The sequence below is a fragment of the Tamandua tetradactyla genome, chromosome 2 (genome assembly GCF_023851605.1).
Source record: "Tamandua tetradactyla isolate mTamTet1 chromosome 2, mTamTet1.pri, whole genome shotgun sequence".
Taxonomy (NCBI): Eukaryota; Metazoa; Chordata; class Mammalia; order Pilosa; family Myrmecophagidae; genus Tamandua; species Tamandua tetradactyla.
The window spans coordinates 110477615-110496277 of record NC_135328.1 but is presented as its reverse complement, the minus strand read 5'-3'; the positions used below and the strand labels follow the sequence as shown (position 1 = coordinate 110496277).

At 38.9% G+C, this 18663-nt stretch overlaps 1 protein-coding gene across 8 annotated transcripts in view; it reads right to left on the bottom strand.

Annotated features, from left to right (window-relative positions):
• LOC143673677 (transducin-like enhancer protein 4) overlaps positions 1-18663 on the bottom strand; it is a 161745-nt gene that overhangs the window by 13357 nt on the left and 129725 nt on the right. For all 8 annotated transcript variants that reach the window (XR_013170508.1, XM_077148492.1, XM_077148488.1 and 5 more), the window contains 11 exons: positions 14534-14653; positions 13505-13558; positions 12863-13015; positions 11393-11525; positions 10836-11029; positions 10269-10345; positions 4943-5192; positions 3582-3829; positions 1855-2002; positions 1232-1382; positions 798-874 (listed from right to left, as the gene is read on the bottom strand). Coding sequence is in view for 7 of the 8 variants with exons in the window: in XM_077148492.1 (XP_077004607.1) it covers positions 798-874; positions 1232-1382; positions 1855-2002; positions 3582-3829; positions 4943-5192; positions 10269-10345; positions 10836-11029; positions 11393-11525; positions 12863-13015; positions 13505-13558; positions 14534-14653 (1605 nt within the window). In the remaining variant the exon portion in view is untranslated. The remainder of the gene's footprint in view (positions 1-797; positions 875-1231; positions 1383-1854; positions 2003-3581; positions 3830-4942; positions 5193-10268; positions 10346-10835; positions 11030-11392; positions 11526-12862; positions 13016-13504; positions 13559-14533; positions 14654-18663) is intronic.

The window sequence follows — 18663 nt, the reverse complement described above, 5'->3', positions numbered from 1 at the left end:
AAAAATGCTGCACTAAACTATTAAGCTTCTCGATGGCAGATATCACATAGTTTTGTTCTATTCATTATTTTGCATAATATTTCCACTCTCTCTATTTTTTGGATTCAACTATACTAAATCTACTCTCTGATGACTTAATACCACCTTGGTCAAGGAAACTGCAGATCTGCATGTTATTCCTAAAAAGTAATATCCTAAATATAGAAGGTTAAAAACAGAAGTTTTATTTACCTTGCCTGTGAAATTCTCATGTACCAGTAAAAGAGAAAGAAGAGACACTTTGAGTGTGTATACAACGAATACTATTTAGTCCATTACCAAATAATAATTTCACAAAGTTCTACTGGGTCAGAAGGAAGATAAAAATTTTTAACAATCAAGATTAACTGATTTTTCCCATAACACTCCTCTTTGAAGAAAAAAAAATCAAAGAAATAGTAAGAAGAAGAGTGTTTAAACAAGGTGATCAAGTTTGAAACATGAGGATTAAAAAAAGGCACAAGGAAAAAAATTTACAGGAGACATGAAACCTGCACACTAGCATGTACAAAGGGATCAAGGATTGCCCAGTGTGGTGGACAGTGCAAGGGGCACAGCACTGGCTCCAGGGTCAGATACTTGGAGACAAACTCGAACTCTACGGACCTGGTGGCTGCAACATGTTACCTCCTTCAGCTCAGTTTTATTCTCTGTACTGGCTCCTACCTCCTAGGATGCTCAGGTGCATTATTCCTGAGAGGAGGCTCAAGAAGCATTGGTTAAGTAATGCCACACAGTAAGCAAACAATAAATGTTACCTGGAATATGCTGGCCCCATAAGGTGTTCTCCAGGCATTCAGAAGGTTGTCCTTTCCAGTGCTTACAAACCATTTGCCTATAGGAAGAATGTTTTTAAAAAGGCAGTGTTTGTGTTACTTTGTCAGGCACACAATGGTTTGCTTTACTATTCACAGAAAACTCGTCACAATTTTAACAACTTTCTTTTTCTTTTTACTTCAAACACAAAGCCTATTCTCCTAGATTTAATGAGTCATTTGTATTTATGACAATGATGAAGTAGACTGATGCTAGGAAATTACATGGCATTAAGAAGTAGGCATATGTAAGGAAATAGCACAATTCACAAGAGGGACATGCCAATGAATTAAAGGACCCAACTTAGAATGAATCAACAGGAGGGCAGAAGGAACAATTATGGTTGACAGAAAAAAGACAAGAGGAACTTGCTTACCACAGTGGGCAAACTTGAGTGACAGCACACAACTCTCGTGAAGGTGTAGCTGGTATTTGTCTGGCTTAGTGACATGAAGCACTTCCACATTGCTGTTTTCCATCCCCACCGCGAGCCACTCTCCAGTTGGGCAGTAGCCCAAAGAAAATATCTAGAATTAAAACAGTATAATAGTGATGTTGGCTACAGAGGACACAATTTAACTTAACTGGGAGGTAGTGTTTCTCGTGGAGATACTATTTAAAACGTAGGAAATCAAGATAATTTGAATTGTACAGGAAGAAACCAAGGCCATTTGGGTAATTTCAACTAGCAATGAGACAGATCCCCGCAATATAATTTAACTAATCAATTACGTAAAACACAAATATACACATATAGTAATGATCTTTGAAATAGAAACCTGCTAAAAGCTTATAATAAATGAGATTGTTTCATCCTCCAGGAAAATATATACTGCTGTATTTTGACAGAAAACTGAAACTGAAATTTTTATAATTATCTAATCTAGACTCAAAAGTGACTTCATCACAAGTTAGTAAGTCATCTATTTCTGTCTTTTAGTATGTCATGTATTCTACGAAAGCATGTCTCCTAAAATGTCACAGGCACAGAGACCACACCTGTGAGGTGAAGTCGTGCTGCTGCAGTTGTCGCCCTTCACGCAGGTCCCAGGATCTGACTGTGTTGTCCAAACCGCCTGTCCAGAGTTTGGTGCCATCATTGGAAATGTCAATACAGCTGGCTCCATCTGTGTGGCCCTGGAATTGCCTGAGAATATCAAAATGGGGAGAAAGTCCTTGAAAAGTTAGTTTTAGCAGAACTCAATTCAGAATTCCTTGGCAATCAATTTGATCTACAAATAAGACTTCGCAAATCATTCATTTTGGTTTATTATGTTTCCTAATTACTCAAAGTAATAACAGAGCGTATACACAGAGAGATTAAAATTAATTGAGATACCAGATTTCCTGTACATTTTATTTTTGAAGACCAAGGCAGTTTTTCAAAATTACTCTTACACAAAAACATGATTGATAATAATGATGTGAAAAAAAAATCTCCAAATGAAATATAAGCAAAAGAAAACACACACCTACAAGCATATGTACTACTCAAAGATATAGCTTGAGACCTATCACCGTGATAAGGGAAGAGAGAAATAATGAGGAGGTTAAGAAATATTTTCCCTTTTATGAAGGTTGTGGACAGGCACAGGGAGTAGGAGAACAAATTCTGCTAGTGAGCAACATTGCAAATGTGGGTTAATGCACAAAGAGGTAAGCCCAGGCTCTCAAAAAAGGTTCGTGGACAGAAAGCCTGTGTGCCACAGTGCCACAGATATCACCTGTGAAAAAATGTGCAAAAGCCCTTGGGGAACGAAGGCAGCTCCTAGTGGGAGCATTCTGTAAAAGAACAAAAGTGTTCACCATTTTCTTTTCAGAATGGCACATACAGCTTAGTCTAGAAAATCTTACAGATGGACAATTAAGGCCAGGACTCCTCCCTTTAACCACCTGCCTTAATTTGGAGCTAAATTTGGTTAGAATCTCCTCTAACCCTCTTGAGCCGGTCATCCCTCTTGTTTCCTGCTTTCTTAGGTATTGACATTTGGAGACTTCTTGCAGGGCTTTACTGACCCAAATCAATCCTATTCAGTTTAATTTCTAAACAGACACTGTAGTTATGTTTACCCATACTTCAAGGTGGGGCAATTAGGGTTTGCAGTATCCTACACAGTGTTTGGGCACTTGGTGGGTTCTCAGTAAATATCTGTTGAATAAATGAACATGTCAGATACATTTAGCATCCAGGACAGTGCTACACATGTGAGTCTTCTCAATAACTACCTATCCATTGATTGTTTGTTAGCAAGCACAGATGGATAGCGAATTCCAGACTTATATTGAGCTCATGAGGTCACCGAAACCTTATGTACAGTAATGATGTCTAACTGACCTCATTTTTTGGTAATCAGCATTGGGGATGTTTAGTATAATGTCGAAAAGAGAGAAGTAGAGGGGAGGAGAGAGGGAGCGGTAAGAATGCCCTCATTAAAAAAAAAAGATTTTCATGGGCAGTCACTGGGAAGCAAACCAAGGTCTCTGGCATGGCAGGTTTGAACTCTGCCTGCTGAGCCACCATGGCCCAAATGCTCTCATTTTATAAAGTTCAAATACTGCAGGAAACAAGATTTTACATTAATAATTTGTATTATTACCTTATGTACCTTAAAATGGACCCGTTCTTAACAATTTTAGGGAGATAATTATATTTCATCTATTTAAGCACTCACAGAGCACTGTGGCACAACATGATGACAGATCCTGGATCCTGCGGACCTACCTACCTCACTAGTGTCTGGTTGTGCAGATCCCACACAGCGATGTTGCCATCGCTGCAGCAGGAGAAGCAGACCTTGGAATCGGGGCTGATGGCCAGGGCATAGCAGGCGGGGGCTGACGATGTCAACTCTGCCTTGATTCGTGGAGTTGGAGCCGCCAGGTCCCAAATGGACAAAGTACTAGCTTCTCCTCCCACAATTAGAGTGCGACCATCAGGGAGCAATCTGCAGGAACGGATGTAGTTATCCCTGTTCTGGGGAGACAAAAACCATCAAGAGATTACTCATGAGGAAAGAAAAACAGAATTAACATGAAAGTAGAAATCCATAAAAGTATTGTGCTCCCTCATGGTTTTAATGAGCCATTTATGCTTATGACAATGATAAAGTGGATTAATGCTAGAAAATTACATGAAATTAGCGAAGTACTTAAACTTGATGTACAAAATTTAGTACTGATATTTAATCTTAATTAGCATCAAAATGCAAAGATCTAGACCCCTCCCTACTCCCAACCATCATCGTATTCACCAACTGCAGGAGTCATGTGCACAGACACGCAAACACTCATGCAAGGGTGCTCACAATCCTGGAATATCCCAAACTGGGGACCCTGGTAGAGATGACAGCTGTTGACAGGTGCTGCTACTGCTGTCAAGAGTCACCAGGGGTTAAAAACATTTGGCAGTCTGTTCCTTCTGCAAGCACTGCATTACCTGGTTAAAAGGCATCATGGGTTTGATTAAGCAGTATTAAGTGGAGGGAATCTTGATCAAGGAGTGTTAAGTGACAGGAAAAAAAGTTCCTTCTAGCCAGTATTCTACTGCTGGTATAAGGGAAGAAAACAAAACTGAAATGTTCTAAATAGCTCAAGGACAAATATCAATCAAACAGCTAAGGAACTACCACTACCTAGGGTTTGTCACATGAAGTATTAAGTTACTCTCTGCATGTGACACATTATCATATCCATTCTCACAGAAATCATTATGTGGGCTCTTATTTTTCTTAAGCTCTTAATCAGATTTAGTCTAGGAAAACAAGTGGTTTGTCTTTTTCCATTTACTAGGCAGTGTTAATGAAAACTGTACTGATGCATGTGCCACTCATGAAGAACTGAATAATTGTGCCTAAAGGAACCAAAAGAAAGTACTCTTCCTTTTCTTATGCCCTTTAAATTTAGAAGTGAAAGGCAACAAATCACTGAAGACCAACCACCTACTTGTGATCAATACCATGTGGTGTTGCTTATACAATTCTCTCACTCTCCCTGCTCCCTGCCATCCTCACTGCCCCAATCCTCTATCCTCTTTCCCTTCCTATGTTCTGAACGAAGGTGTGAGTCTCATATATCCAGGTTCACTCACCAGACAGTCGAGCTGAGAGACGGGGCTCTTATTGCCCGGGTGGCTGATGTCCCAGACCTTGACGCAGCCCTTCCCACCCGTGTACACGTGTCTCGTGGGGTTGCTGATGGTCACAGCACATACCACCTCCCCGTGGTTTAGGGTGTTGATCTGGCGAGCGTGTCGGGGGATTCCAGGTCCAATGAGGGCATCAGGGGGAAAAGGGACGGGCTGCATCTGACCATCTGCACTAACATGGAAGGAATATGCTCTAGGGTAGTGAGAGGAAACAAGACAGGGAGAGGGGAATGTAAAACATGTTACTTAACTGCTCAGGGCAATAAGATGAAAAATAAAACATTTTTAGTGCCATTTATGGCAAGCATGTAAGTGAAATTTCCCTACAACAGTGGATGCACAAAGAACACAATATTCAAAGTCAGATATGCAGATCAATCATCAAATTTCAGGCTGACTGTTTACTAGCTACTCTGACATTAATAGTTACTTAACTTCTCTGAACCTCACAGAACTGTTGTGTGAAATAAATAAGATAACCAATGTCTAGTACCTATTACTTTAGGGATACTCTCCAAACTTGCACTGCCTTCTACTTTGAGTGATTCAGAGGCCTGTGATGAGATTTTGCCTATAGATCAAATTCACTCCAATCAAATGACTTATGAATGGAAACCAGGAAGCCAAAACTATGAAGCTTTAAGGAGCTTGAAAGTGTCCAGGCCTAAATATTGAAATGGTAGACATATAAAAATAGTGTTTATCTATTTTTTTAGCACCTTGATCTGACCTGATGATCACAAAACCTAAGAATTCCATATGGAATTAGAACTCTTGAGAAAAAGCATGATTCCCCAAAGGCCTGCCTCAATCTCCAATTTATTTCCAGAGAAAGCCCTCAGGTTGGGAAAGCATTTGGTTTTAAAATGCAAATTAAGGTAGAGCATCTCCCCCAACAAAACCCATCTCTATTTTTAGGGCACTAAAGTCAGGCATAAGTGAGGCTCTTGTGATACATTTCAGATTCCTGTAGGCAGGAGACATCTGCAGTGGACGATCTCACATGCCCTTTGGAAATTATGTCATTCTACTTTGGCTTGGAGCTTTGGAATGTGCTCTATTTATGGAAGGACTTTTATGAAAGACGTATGTAGGAAATGCATTTATGGGTACACAACATATAGAAGCTTGGACCACACTTCAGAAAAGTTTTGAAGTCAAACTATACTGTCTAAAACTTGGGAGGTAGGAAGAAAAAGTTGGGAACAGATTTGCAATTCAAAAGGTCACTCTAGCTGGGTGGAGGATGAGGAGGCTGTGTTGAATGGGATGCCTGGATGTTGGAGGTGATAAAGTGAGGGTTGGTGACAAGGTCTTCCCTGTGAGCCTGTAAAGATGTAACTGAACTCAAGTAGGACAGAAATTCACTTAGAGATAAGTTAGTCCAACAACCAAGACAAGGTCACTGGCGGGGGTTGGCAGAGGAAGGGCTATCCTTGCAGATATCAAAAGTACCCCGGATGATGGCAGGCTCTGTGTGGAGAAAGACCTTATACCATGTGTCAAAGTCTTTAATATGCTGGGGAAGTACCCTAAAACAAAAGTAGAGGAAGGGGTGGTTTCAAACAGCAGGAACCTGAAAGAAGCAGAGTTTTCACAAAAGGGTAGAGGAGTTAAGTTCCAGAAGAGAAGGAGTGGGCATGTGGGCAGCCATAGCTTTTATCCCCCCCACCACTGGCTGAGGATTGCAGGATGTGACCAAAAATAAAGTTACCCCTAAAAAGACCGCAGCTGAAGGGGTGACCTCAGGAGTGAGACAGGTGTCAGTTCAGGCAAGGAGGGAAGACAATAATTCTCATAGGGAAAGGCTGAGATCCTGAGGGATGATGACTGAGAAAATGACTAATTGATTTAGCAATTAAGAGGTCATGAAGACTAAATCTTAAAGGAAGGGAAAGGAAGTTTGTTCCAAGTTTAGATAGTGTTATATATTCTTAACGATAATTTATTTGAAGCAACATCCCTCTCTCTCCCCTCTAGAATCACTAAATGGCTTTTAAAGAGCCTGGAGAATTTAAAATACAGGCAATTTCCTTCAAGGTCTCCAAAATGATACTCTTCAACTCAACAAAACCACTCTGTGAGCACCTACTATGTACCTAGAACTTCCTTTATAAAGGGTCCAAATGAATTTCAAGAGCCTACTTGCAATAAGGACATAATATGGTCCTCTATTTGCTATAAGTATATGTTAAAAGATACTCAAGATTAGAAAGAGTAAGGCTTTAGTACATATGTATTATTAGATTTCAACAGACTCCTTGAGGTGAAACTAGTGAAGAGTATTTCTAGGGCCATTTCTACCACCTAAGACATGTTGTTCCTTCTGTTACATAAAAGTAATCGAAAAACTGACAATATTCTGGGCAAAGCTAAAATGAAGATGACACGAATTTACTGAACAGCTCCCATGTCCTAAAGACGGTGCTGAACATATAACAAATCATCTTACTTCATTCTCACATTCTTCTTATTGGGGAATTACCATCCTGGTTCACAGGTGAACCAAGTGAAACTCACAGAGTTAACAAACTACATGAAGTCACACTTCCTGGTGGTCAACTTGCAAAGTTAAAGTTCAAACTTGGGTCTGTTATACTCTAGAACACATACTCTGTCAACCACACCAAATTCTTTTTGGGGTTCCTGGTTAAAGTGTCATTTGCCAAGCGCATTAGGTATGATTTCATCACTACCAGAAACAAACAATCTCAATAATCCTTTAAACTTATCAAACCTACCTAAAGGATCTCAACATTTTTATAATGCCAAGAGTCAAGACTGGGGGAAGAGAAGGGAGCCCAGCTCAAGGATCAGAAGCACCGTCTGAATCAGACCAACAGTAATTCCTATAGTGGTTTCAACTGGCCCAGACTCACAAACCAAGGCTGACACTGTTTTTAAAAATATACCTGTGATGGCCTGGAGATATGTACCTCAGAAAAACCTGTTCTCAATCTAAGCCATCCCTGTGGTTGTGAACCCTTTGTAAATAGGACTTTTTCATTTAAGGTGTTCCCTGAGTAAATAATGATGGGTCTCATTACTGTAGTCCTTTATAAGGAGGATGAAATTCAGACACAAAGGAAAAAAGCCACAGGGAGCAGTCAGAAATTGAAAATAAGAGAACCTGAAATAGAAAAGAGAAGCCAGGAGAGACTCCTATGTCTACTGCCATGTGACAGAAAAACCAAGAACCATGGATTACTGGCAGCCAGCCCCAGAATGCCACAGTCTTCTGGGAGAAAGTATTGCTTTGTTGAATTTTAGACTTATCCTAGCCTTAAGACCATGGACCAATAAATTCCACTGTTTAGCTAACCCATTATATGGTATTCGCTTTAGCATCTAGGAAACTAAAACAACACTTAACTCACCTTCCCCCTTGTGACCTCGGGACAGCAGCTAAGACAAGAGGGACCAGCTCATCTGCTCTAGTGGTTGTGCTAGTTCTGGGTGCAACTGCTAGTGAACTAAGTGGTAAGTATATAGCACCTGAAAAAGTGATGGCACTTATTTCCTAAAGATAGGGGTTGAGTTATTTGATTAATCCTCTGACCTTGTTATTTAGTCACTGTTTGAAATAGACCAAACTTTCACCTTTAAATACATCAGAGTACTTGGTCAACAAGACTTGTCAGTCAGTCAACAACTATTTGCAGAACACACACACAGGTACACAGAATTCTATGAAATTGATATTTATACCTTTAATTCTCAAGGAACTCAAAGTCTATTTTGCCTTGTCTCCCTTATTACCAATCAAATATTTACCAAGCAGCTTGTCAATGGAGCCAGAATTGTGTATGATGCAACAGGGAAGTTTAGGGTAGAATCTACAGAGAAGTTACAAAAGGAGGAGTCAAAAACAAGATGCATCAGATTAAAGTGAAGAAAGGGTCACGGTCAGACATGCTCAACAGGCAGTCACCGTGGGGAGAAAAACAGGGTGACAGCTAAGTGCTTGAGGGTGCAGCAGCAAACAAGCAAGCAAGAAGCAGGAAAACAGAAAAGGGAGAGATCAACACATATTCATTCACTGAACAAATAAGAACCAGGCACTGTTCCAGGTACTCCTATGAATTGAACAGGAGAAAAAAAAAGTTTTTCTCTGTTCTCACGGAACTTATACTAAAGTGGGGGAGAGGCAGATAATGTCTATAAATAAGTATTAAAAAGGCAGGGGAAGAAAAAAGAATAATGGTTTGTCAGGGCAGAATGTGCTGATAAAATGCTATTTTAGCAAAAATCTGAAGTGAGAAAGTGGTGGGGGGAAATGGACTAGTAAGAGCAATTGCCCACATGCAGGCTAGTTAACAAAGAAGCCTTTTGGGAGAAGTGGGGCTTGAGCTGCTACTGAGGGTCAAGTCTGAATACAGAGGGCAGGTGAGAAAGCTCTGGAGACTCTGGAAGCAGCATATGTGTGATATGTACAATGAGAGAGAAAATGCCAATACAAAGAGGGATGAGAATAAGATTACACATTATGATTAGAAAGGCAAAGAGGGTCTGGAGAGGGTGCTTCCCAAAAGAGATGAAGAAAAGAGGCCATTATGTTAAAGGAAGGGCAGATGTTATTTTATAGTTAGGTCTTTGTATCTGGGAAGATTAAGAGACTCAGCAGAGAGAACTGAGCATAGGTAATAATAAAAAGGTGAACTGGATTGAAATGATGGATGTGGAAGGAGATATGATATGAGAATAGGACAAACGAGAAGAGGCTAGAAGAACTGGTGTGTTGTATTCCACTTCTTATAACTCAAGGAGCTCTAAACACAGAGACTCAATACCTGTCTTCCACCATAAGGAGCCAACTGAACAAGCCACCTTTTCTGGAAACCAAACTGAACATAAGACCACCCTTATTTCTCTTTGAATCTGGTGTGTCTCCTCCCAACATGCTCAAATGATGAGCATTCAGGGGTTCAGAGGTAATATCCAGACTTTGTGAACAAAATAATTGCCTTGAAATCAGCAAAATAAAGACCTGACTGCCGGAGATGCTTCTGCAATTTGCATTTCCATATAAGAAGCTCAAGATTTTAAATTGAAAATATAAAACATCATCCCACTACCTCTTTTCCTGTACGCTAAGAGAAAATGAGAAATACATTGCAAGGAAAAAAAAAATCAAGCCACAGGGAGCCTCCCAACAATTATCCTATTCCTCTGTAAAAGGCTGCTATCTACCTAACAGTGCTCAAAGTTTAAATGGCCAACAAGACCAGGGCTTAGTTCACAATGAGTATAAAGGCACAAAGATACTCACGGTTTTCCTCCTGGAATGCCTGTCAGGTTTGGAGGTATTGCTGGCACACGCATATGATGGTGTGGATCAAATCCAACCTAGAATTTTTCCCAAGCAGAACAACAACAAAAAAACCCAGCTAAATTAACTTGTTTTATCCTAATTAATATCTTTGCTAAAAAATGGGAGAATATAGATCCTTTAAAAATTTGATTTAAGAGAGACATACGTGCTTATTGATGAAATCATATTATGTTGAGGATTTAAGTAACAATTGAGGGTAGGGTATACATGAAAAAAATTGTACTAATAATTATTGTAGCTCTTTATGGGAATACAGATTCATTACACTATTTGTTCTGCTTTTATAGGTTTAAAAATTCCAAAAAAAAAAAAAGATGGGATAGAAAATAAGAAATGCCTCATCTTACAAAAGAAAATGATCTGTGGATATGATGACATGTAGCTTAATTTACAAATCACACAAGTTTATCCATAAATACTTTACATTCTATAAACTACATTTTAAGAAATGACAATCCTAGGTGCTCTGAAATACTTATATCCTTTAAACGCCCACAAACATACCACTGGTGATCTCCCATAGGCGGCAGCAGCAGCGGCAGCAGCGGCGGCGGCGCTCATCTGCGGGGAGATGTTGTGAAGCCCAGCATAGGCAGCTCCAGGGCTGGTCAGCTCTCCATTCATCCCAGCGTGGGGCACAATCCCAAATGGGGTTGGATACGGACAAGGTACTGCCATGGGGGTCCTTAGGCTCGAGGCTACAAACAAAAATGAAAGGAGGAAAGAGAAAAAAACAAGAACACAGGAGTCACAGTAATGTCAAAGTCTTAAATAAATTTAGAAATATAACCCATGGCTCAAATGGGCTTGTTTTAATATTCTCAAAAGTCATTCAAGTCTTCCTGGGGTTTACTCATTCACCTTATTTTATTGAGCACCCACCACATGCCAGCATGGTTAGTGCTGGGTGCTTGGTTCAGGTTAAAGAACTCTGTCTAATGGCCAGTTGTTCAATGCAAAGGAAGTCAAGAGTATGTTTAATGTACTGCATTCTTTAAATTGCTTTAAATTCTTTAAAAACAGAAGCATAAATACAAAGAAAAAACTGTTTTCCTACTAACCTAAGGGATCAACGCCTGGTGGTTTTCCAGGTACAGGCCTCAGTCCTGGAGTGGAATTACTGCCTGGGGTGGGTGCATCAGTTCGTGGAGTAGGGGTATTGGACTTTGAAACGGGAGTAGTAGACTTTTCATTCTAACAAGAGATATAATTGAATATACCAATGATTAGAACATGGCTTTAATGATGATACTAAATATTCAAACAGCAAAGAAAAGAAAAAAGAAGAGAAATGGAAATGGTTCTTCAGCTTGGACTTTTATTTTTTTAATATGCTCTATGGTGGGGCTCACATTTTTTTATTTTTCCATTTTCCATGTGAGTATGCCATTATCGCAGCACCATTTGTTGAATTTTTGTTTGTTTTGGGGAAGTACATGGGCAGGGAATTGAACCTGAGTTTCCCTCATGGGAGGTAAGAATTCTATCATGCACATCCTCTGGACCTTTATTTTTATTGGTTAAAATGAGTTAACAAAGGAATTCCTTGAGACCATGGTATCAATCAACGTTCAGGACAACAAAAATTGAAGTTGGACAGACAATAAAAATTTAGAGCAGGGCATATATCATTTCTGTGAAACTGGTCTGAGTCAGACGGAGACTGAAAGATACTGACAAATCATGACCATCTGCATGTCACTGATCACTTGCTGGTGGCTTTGGTTTAAGACTGTGTGGTTTGAAGTGGGCTCCTGGTAGATGTGTTTATGTGAAAGAGGTTTCCTGGTTAGCAGCTGCAATGAGAAAAGGTCCAAGTCTGAACTGCCAAAAAGACTCAATACAGAGGAGTTTTCATTAAAAGAAAGCCATAATACCAATAGAAAACAACAGAAAACAAACTGAGGAATTTTCTTTCCTTTAGCTGTAAATTTAAAAGGTTATTTGAAAACTGAATTTGTCTTTCTTTTTAAAATGTTGTATTACAAGGAAATAACTGGTGAAGAAAAAAAGAAGACACAACATATAAAAATGCAATTAACTACACAGCCAGAGAACAGGGTGTGAGGAGATTATCCTGACTTGCAAGCAGTTCATCTTTACATTTGTGATTTGTGGTGTGAGTCAGGGTAGACACTTTTATAAATGACAGATTATTTTTTAGATAGGAAGGGAAAATTATTGCAGTCATATAAAGCTTGGTAATTCAAACAAAGCTAGCAGCAAAATCACATCTAAGCCAAAAACTAAATTTACCATAAACTCCAGGTGACAAAACCATCTCTGCAACACCAGCGTACATTTTTTCATTTTTGGCAAGCTATGCTTCAGTCAATTTCCTCACATTCCTCCCCTCTCCTTGCTCCAAAAATACTTTCATCATTTAAATTTTGATACTGAATATATACTTATATTTGGAAATAAAAGTCCCAGAGCAAATGTAAACACACACACAAAAATGTTTTAAATCAAAATAAAACCCACCCATTTTGAAATTGCAACACAGAAAAAGATGGTAAAGAACTGCTTACAAGGCTAAGTTCTTTGGATTTGGAGGAAGGAGTGCTGCTGGAAGATGCTATAGAAGCTGGACTAATCGGGGCATCTTTCTTGAGCAGGCGTGTCTTGTCCAAGCCATTCTCTCTTGGGGAATGTGCCGGGCTCCCCCGAGGGGAAGAAGGATCCTGCAAAAGAACATTATGGGGATTACAGCAGCACAGGGTGTTCAGAATGCAGGAGTACTTGGTGGGGACATTACTAGCCAAAAGCACTTAAAAGCTCAGAAGTGCAAAATGTTCTGGAATAGATAATAAGATTCACTGAATTACCAAAGAAAATATTTACTATTAAGGCCAAAGAAAATACAATACTTGCAGTACTTATTTAAAAATCAAAATCAAAAACCAAATCCCTTCAAACGATAAATATGTTAGTCCATGAGCTCTTAGGCTGACCCACAGACAGGACAGGACATTCACAGCAGCAGCAAAGGAGACCTGACACTTCACAGAAAAGAAGAGCGATACAAAATGCTGCATTAGCACCAGTAACATATATAAAATGTTAAGGTAAATAAAAATTTCCCCTTAAAAATTAAGAAAACATTTTGGATACTAAGTGTTTAGACACTAGTCATTCTAATAGTTGGAAATTAAAACTAGCAATAAACATACCTCATTGGAAACGTCAACCACCAAGTTGTCGTCACTCTTCTCGCCATCACTGTCCTGCATTGACAATTGAGAAGCATTATCTCCTCCCGGCAAAAAGAAAATCACATTCTTAGCCAGATTTACCTGAGATAAGTCCATACCAATTCCTCACATCTTCAAAAAATGAACTATAGTAAACAGTGCTGAACACTCTACAATGCATTATTTTCTTTAACCTTCATGATGATATTACGAAGTAGTTATTATTATTCTATTTTACAGTTTAAGAAATTGAAGCTTATGGCCTGGTTAACTCTAGGTCAGATTCTACAAGCTGGCTAAATCCAGTCCACTGATGGGTGTAATTTGGTTGGTCAGCGTTTTAAAAAACTGAACACGTAGTCACAATTTTAAAATTGTAAAGTTTCATATGCAAATCAAAATTTTCAGCTTCTCCTGAAAAATCCTCTTTTCAGGTCATACTGAAGCCTGCAATTCTGCATGGAATCCTCAGAGAAAGTAGAGCAGGAGCCCATGGACTCCACACCACTCCAACCCAGTTTGCCTCCTTCTGTGACCAGCCTGGTCACTGAAGGAAAGTGAGCCTCAAACTCATGCTATGCTCACTCTGGATGTCTCTTGAAGTTATATTCCACAAAACTTGCTATATCACTCAAAACCTGTGTCCTATGCTTTCTAACAGGTTTTCTATGCTTTTACATTTGTTCTTAACATCTCTAGCTGACCACAGAAAATCCAACCACCTTAAAAATACATCCCAGAAATAGTAATCTGGAATGCACAATTCTTCTATTAGTTGCCAGGTAAAAACATTCTCTTCTCTCTCATACACATGTACTAGCTCACACTCACTCAAGGCTTCAGCTAGCCAATCGAGACATGGCTATATATACAATATATGTTTTTCCCTGCCTAAGGGAACTTGTTGTTTTTGTATTCTGGTTTTGGTTGGTTGGTAATAGTCAAAAGGGGAAAATGGCTGAAGATAAAAAGACAAGCTGGTATCCCTCAAAGTAAAAGTGAACTTACATATCGAGCTGCAATATCTTTTTCTTCTGTTTTCTGCTTCTTGCTGTCAGAGGAATAGTCTGTCGAATTTCTATGCTTCTCAGCACCTCGGAAACTTGCTGATGGGGATACGGAAGAGCTCTGGAAAAGAAGGGTAAGTAGGTTTGAGCAATGTCCATTTATTTAATAGTGCAATGTTTTACATCACTTGTGTGAATTTTATGTTCTTTCTTGCTTTTTAGTATGCACTAGCAAAGCTGTTAAGGAGACAGTGGAAGTATAAGGAAGAACAGAATAGGGGTAAGGTGGGAAGGAGAAGGAGAAACAGAAAAAGGGGAAGGAATGAGAGAACAGAAAGAAAGAGGAAGTCGGATGATGGAACAGAGGAATAAAAAGGGAAGTGGACAAGAGTTTAAACTTTAAAGAATGATTTTGGCCTAAAAGGTATGTTTATCTTATACTGTTGAAGTACCTCTGGAAAGTTGGGAGAAGAAACAGATACAAGAGAAAAGGGAAGGAAGATAAGAGCTTTAAAATATATATAATTAGTGGTAGTGGGAAGTCAGTATTTCAAGCCCCTACAGAGAAACTCTGAAAAAATTAGAGTCTAGCTTAGGAGATAATTATTAATTCTTCAAAGGAAAAGAGGGGGAGAGATTCCTTGGGACTTAAGCAACCAAAACTGATCAAGTGACAGTCACATTTATAACACTTTGCTCAGTCCTGCAGCTTAAGGGCCTGGGAGATACAGAGTGGAAGGTAAAGCACACCTGCGAAAATGCATTTTATTCCTTTCTGATTCTATGAGTTTTCATGAATTTGACCTTTTTTTTTTTTTTTCAATAACTGAAAATGATGACTCCAATTAGGACCAAGGAGTGGAGAAAGGTGGCTTATCCTCTCGAGGTCATACACACATTTAGGGGACCTGGACAGGGCCTGTGTGGTGTGGGCTCACACCTTGTCTTTTGCCTCTGCTCTTCCAAAGAGCTCTTAACTGCAGGAATCCCTCACACAGAAAAGAAACTTAGGTGACAGGCTGTGAGGCACAGAGAATGAGTCTATCTGCAATTAAGGTCAGGTGCTCACTGGAGATTTTTAGATGGCATGAGAGTTGGTATGGTACAGATGAAGTGAAAAAGCTTCACTGAAGATTGGAAGTAACCTTAAGATGTGGCCAGTAACTATGCTACAGACAGGCCAATCAGAGGATCTAAATAAAGGTGTGGTAAAATAGAAAGAAACAGCAGACCAGAGTCTAGGACTAATCAGCTGGCATGGATTTTAAAGGCCTGAGTAGCAGGACTCACAGGTGTTACATTAACCCAGGGTGAGAAGGTTGATCTTGGAGGGTACTGAAAAGAATTCTTGCAGATAAGATGCCTAAGAAAACAAATTCTAGAAGAAGAAAGAATTACCACCAGTCCCAGAAATTCCAGTTCTAATCTGACTAGACTCAATAGAATGAATCTCTCTGCCTGGCATTCAACTCAATTCAGAACCCTGTTTGGTAAAGGGCTTCCGCATTTGTAACTTTATTAATTCCTTTGTGCTTTTATCCCCCCTTTATCTTGGCCAGTTGGCAAAAATTAACATTTATAAAGATATAGGAAATTTACCAGGCCTTTTAATTAACTATGGGAGCCAGTATATCCAGAATTTGGGGCTCTATATTCCATTTTATTTCTACTGAATCATATGCCACGTTCTCTTTTGTGACTAAATTTTCAAAGCATCTTGATAAAAAGCAAGACATTTTCCACACCTGGATCAGTATAGCTATCAAGATACTCTTCCCCTACCCTAAAACCCCAACTGTCCCCAGTAATTACTTGTGGTGATGGCAACTCCACCAACAGTCCTAAAAGCAGGAGTGCAGGTGTGGATGGGGGGGCGGAAAGGGTGGAGAAGTTGAGGGGCTGGTTATCTTTAAACTCTTCCCTACTGAACCAGCCTCTCTCAAGGTTTTCTATGAATATTCTGTCAAATATATGCACTGAACTCTGTAATAGTCCGTATTCAATCACTGAACCTTAAGCCTGGTGACAGAAAGTAGGCAAGTTTTATTCAGTAAGACTGAGGATTAAAAAAATATATATTACAAGTCAATTTTTAAAAGTAGACTACCTTTTTTACTACTTCTCCACTGAGTTACAATCTTCATTTCCAAGCCACAGACCCATCTTTCCTTTTCTTCCAAATGTGAGAATGGAGCAGTCGTGCTTCAATGCTTCTGCTCTGTTTTCACACCATAGCTCAATGCGGTCAGGTGTCCATGAACAACACCCCATTAAAACTGTGCGTGCAAACACCATCCGCAAACATCCTCTATGAACTACTAAATACCATATTTAATGCCAGAACTCCCTATATAATTTTGCTCCTCTCCAGTCTATTCTCCACACTTCTAGGATTCATATTTTCCAAAGAGAGATCTGATCACTTCTCAGTCTTTCTTTAAAAATGATAGGTAGTTTCCCACTGTCCATTAAAAAAAAAACACCCAAATTTCTAAGAATGGCTGTTTAAAAATAGCATTCACTCCACATCCTCAATGCCTAGTGTATTTTCACTGACTCTATAGCCTTTTTCTGCTCCTAGGAATGCTCTTTGCCTTAGTATCCATCTTTTGAAATCCTCTTCATCCTTTAAGAACCAGTTCTAAAATCACCTTTCAATGCTCCCTCAACTGTTGTTAGGCAGAATCTATCACTCATTCCTCTTTGTTCCTTTAACCTTCTGTTCATCTAATGAGTAAAAGCACCCATAATAAATTTATGGCCATCTGTTTACAAGGCCACTTCCCACTCCAGGCTGTGGGTTGCTGGGGGTTGAGCTCAGTGAGGGTGAAGAACTGCTCAGAGATGTTTTTGTAACATAAATGATTGTGAACATTCCCCTCAGCACTCTTCAATTTTAATACAAAGTTCACCTGATACATTTCTTTCCAGAGGGCAGGTAGACTGAACAATTGCACAGGAAACCGTTCACTAGATTTAATGTGAGCAGTGGTGCACACCGCTTGGACCTGTGTAATATGGCAGCTCTGACCTTTCACTTTTACTCCTTTAACCCTCTCAAGATTCCTTCATCCTACCAGTTTGACATTTTACAAAAATTAGAAAAAATGAGCATACATGTTTATGTGTAACAACTATGTGATGAGCCTTTTGATGCTTATTCTTTCTACTCAAAGTTATTTCTGCTCTGTTCAAAAGGGAAAACTGATTTCTAAATAATAATGAAATACTTTCTTAAAATTAATACTAAATATGGTGATGTTTGTTGAGATCTTTGTCCTTATTTATTGGAACACTTGTACAGTCAAATAAATAGCTTTATTTTCTAAGCTTGCTGTGGCTTCTGGTTCTGTGGACAACATTTTATTTTTGAATTTTACTGTAGAACAAGAGTTACATCATGCTAGAGTTTCTTGTAGAATGATAAAGTAGTTAATTATCACTAACATTTAAAGGTTAAACTGTACAACGAGCACTGGCACAATCACCAATGTTCTAATAATAATAACAATTGCTCTGGAATCAAATTGGAATTGTCATGGACTCTCAGCATGAATCTTAGAAATCCACCATTCTGCCAATGAAAGGGTACTTGTTTCTTTGACAAGCAAATGAATAAGAATTCAGTAAATACTGATAAAGTCAGTCACGCTTTTACCAGAAAAGCTGGTTTTTATTTAATACTTTATAAGATCAGCTAGGTTAGATATTTCCCTAAGCTTACTATGTGAGAAACTTACTGGAGGTCAATCACGACCCTGTATAAATCTACAAATTTAGAAACATTAAACAAGGCTTTTCTTATTACGGTTAATTCATGTAAATATATTAGCAAATTTGTTATGAGCAGGGAGTCACAATCAGAAGCAATGACCTATTCAGGGGGCAAAAATATTCTGAATGTGAATGATTAGTAAAAAGCTCTGTTTCTTTGGCAACATATGCATTAAAAAAAAAAAGTAAGCACTGACATTGGAATATTTAAAAAGAATAGAGTACACGTGCTTAATTAAAGAAAAGGAGGGTGGGGCAAAAAAAAAAACTAAAAAAAATTTTTAAGTCTTACTATATGGAAACTACAATTGTTTTGTTATATGGAAACTCCAATTGTTTATAGTAAAAGAAAAGCTT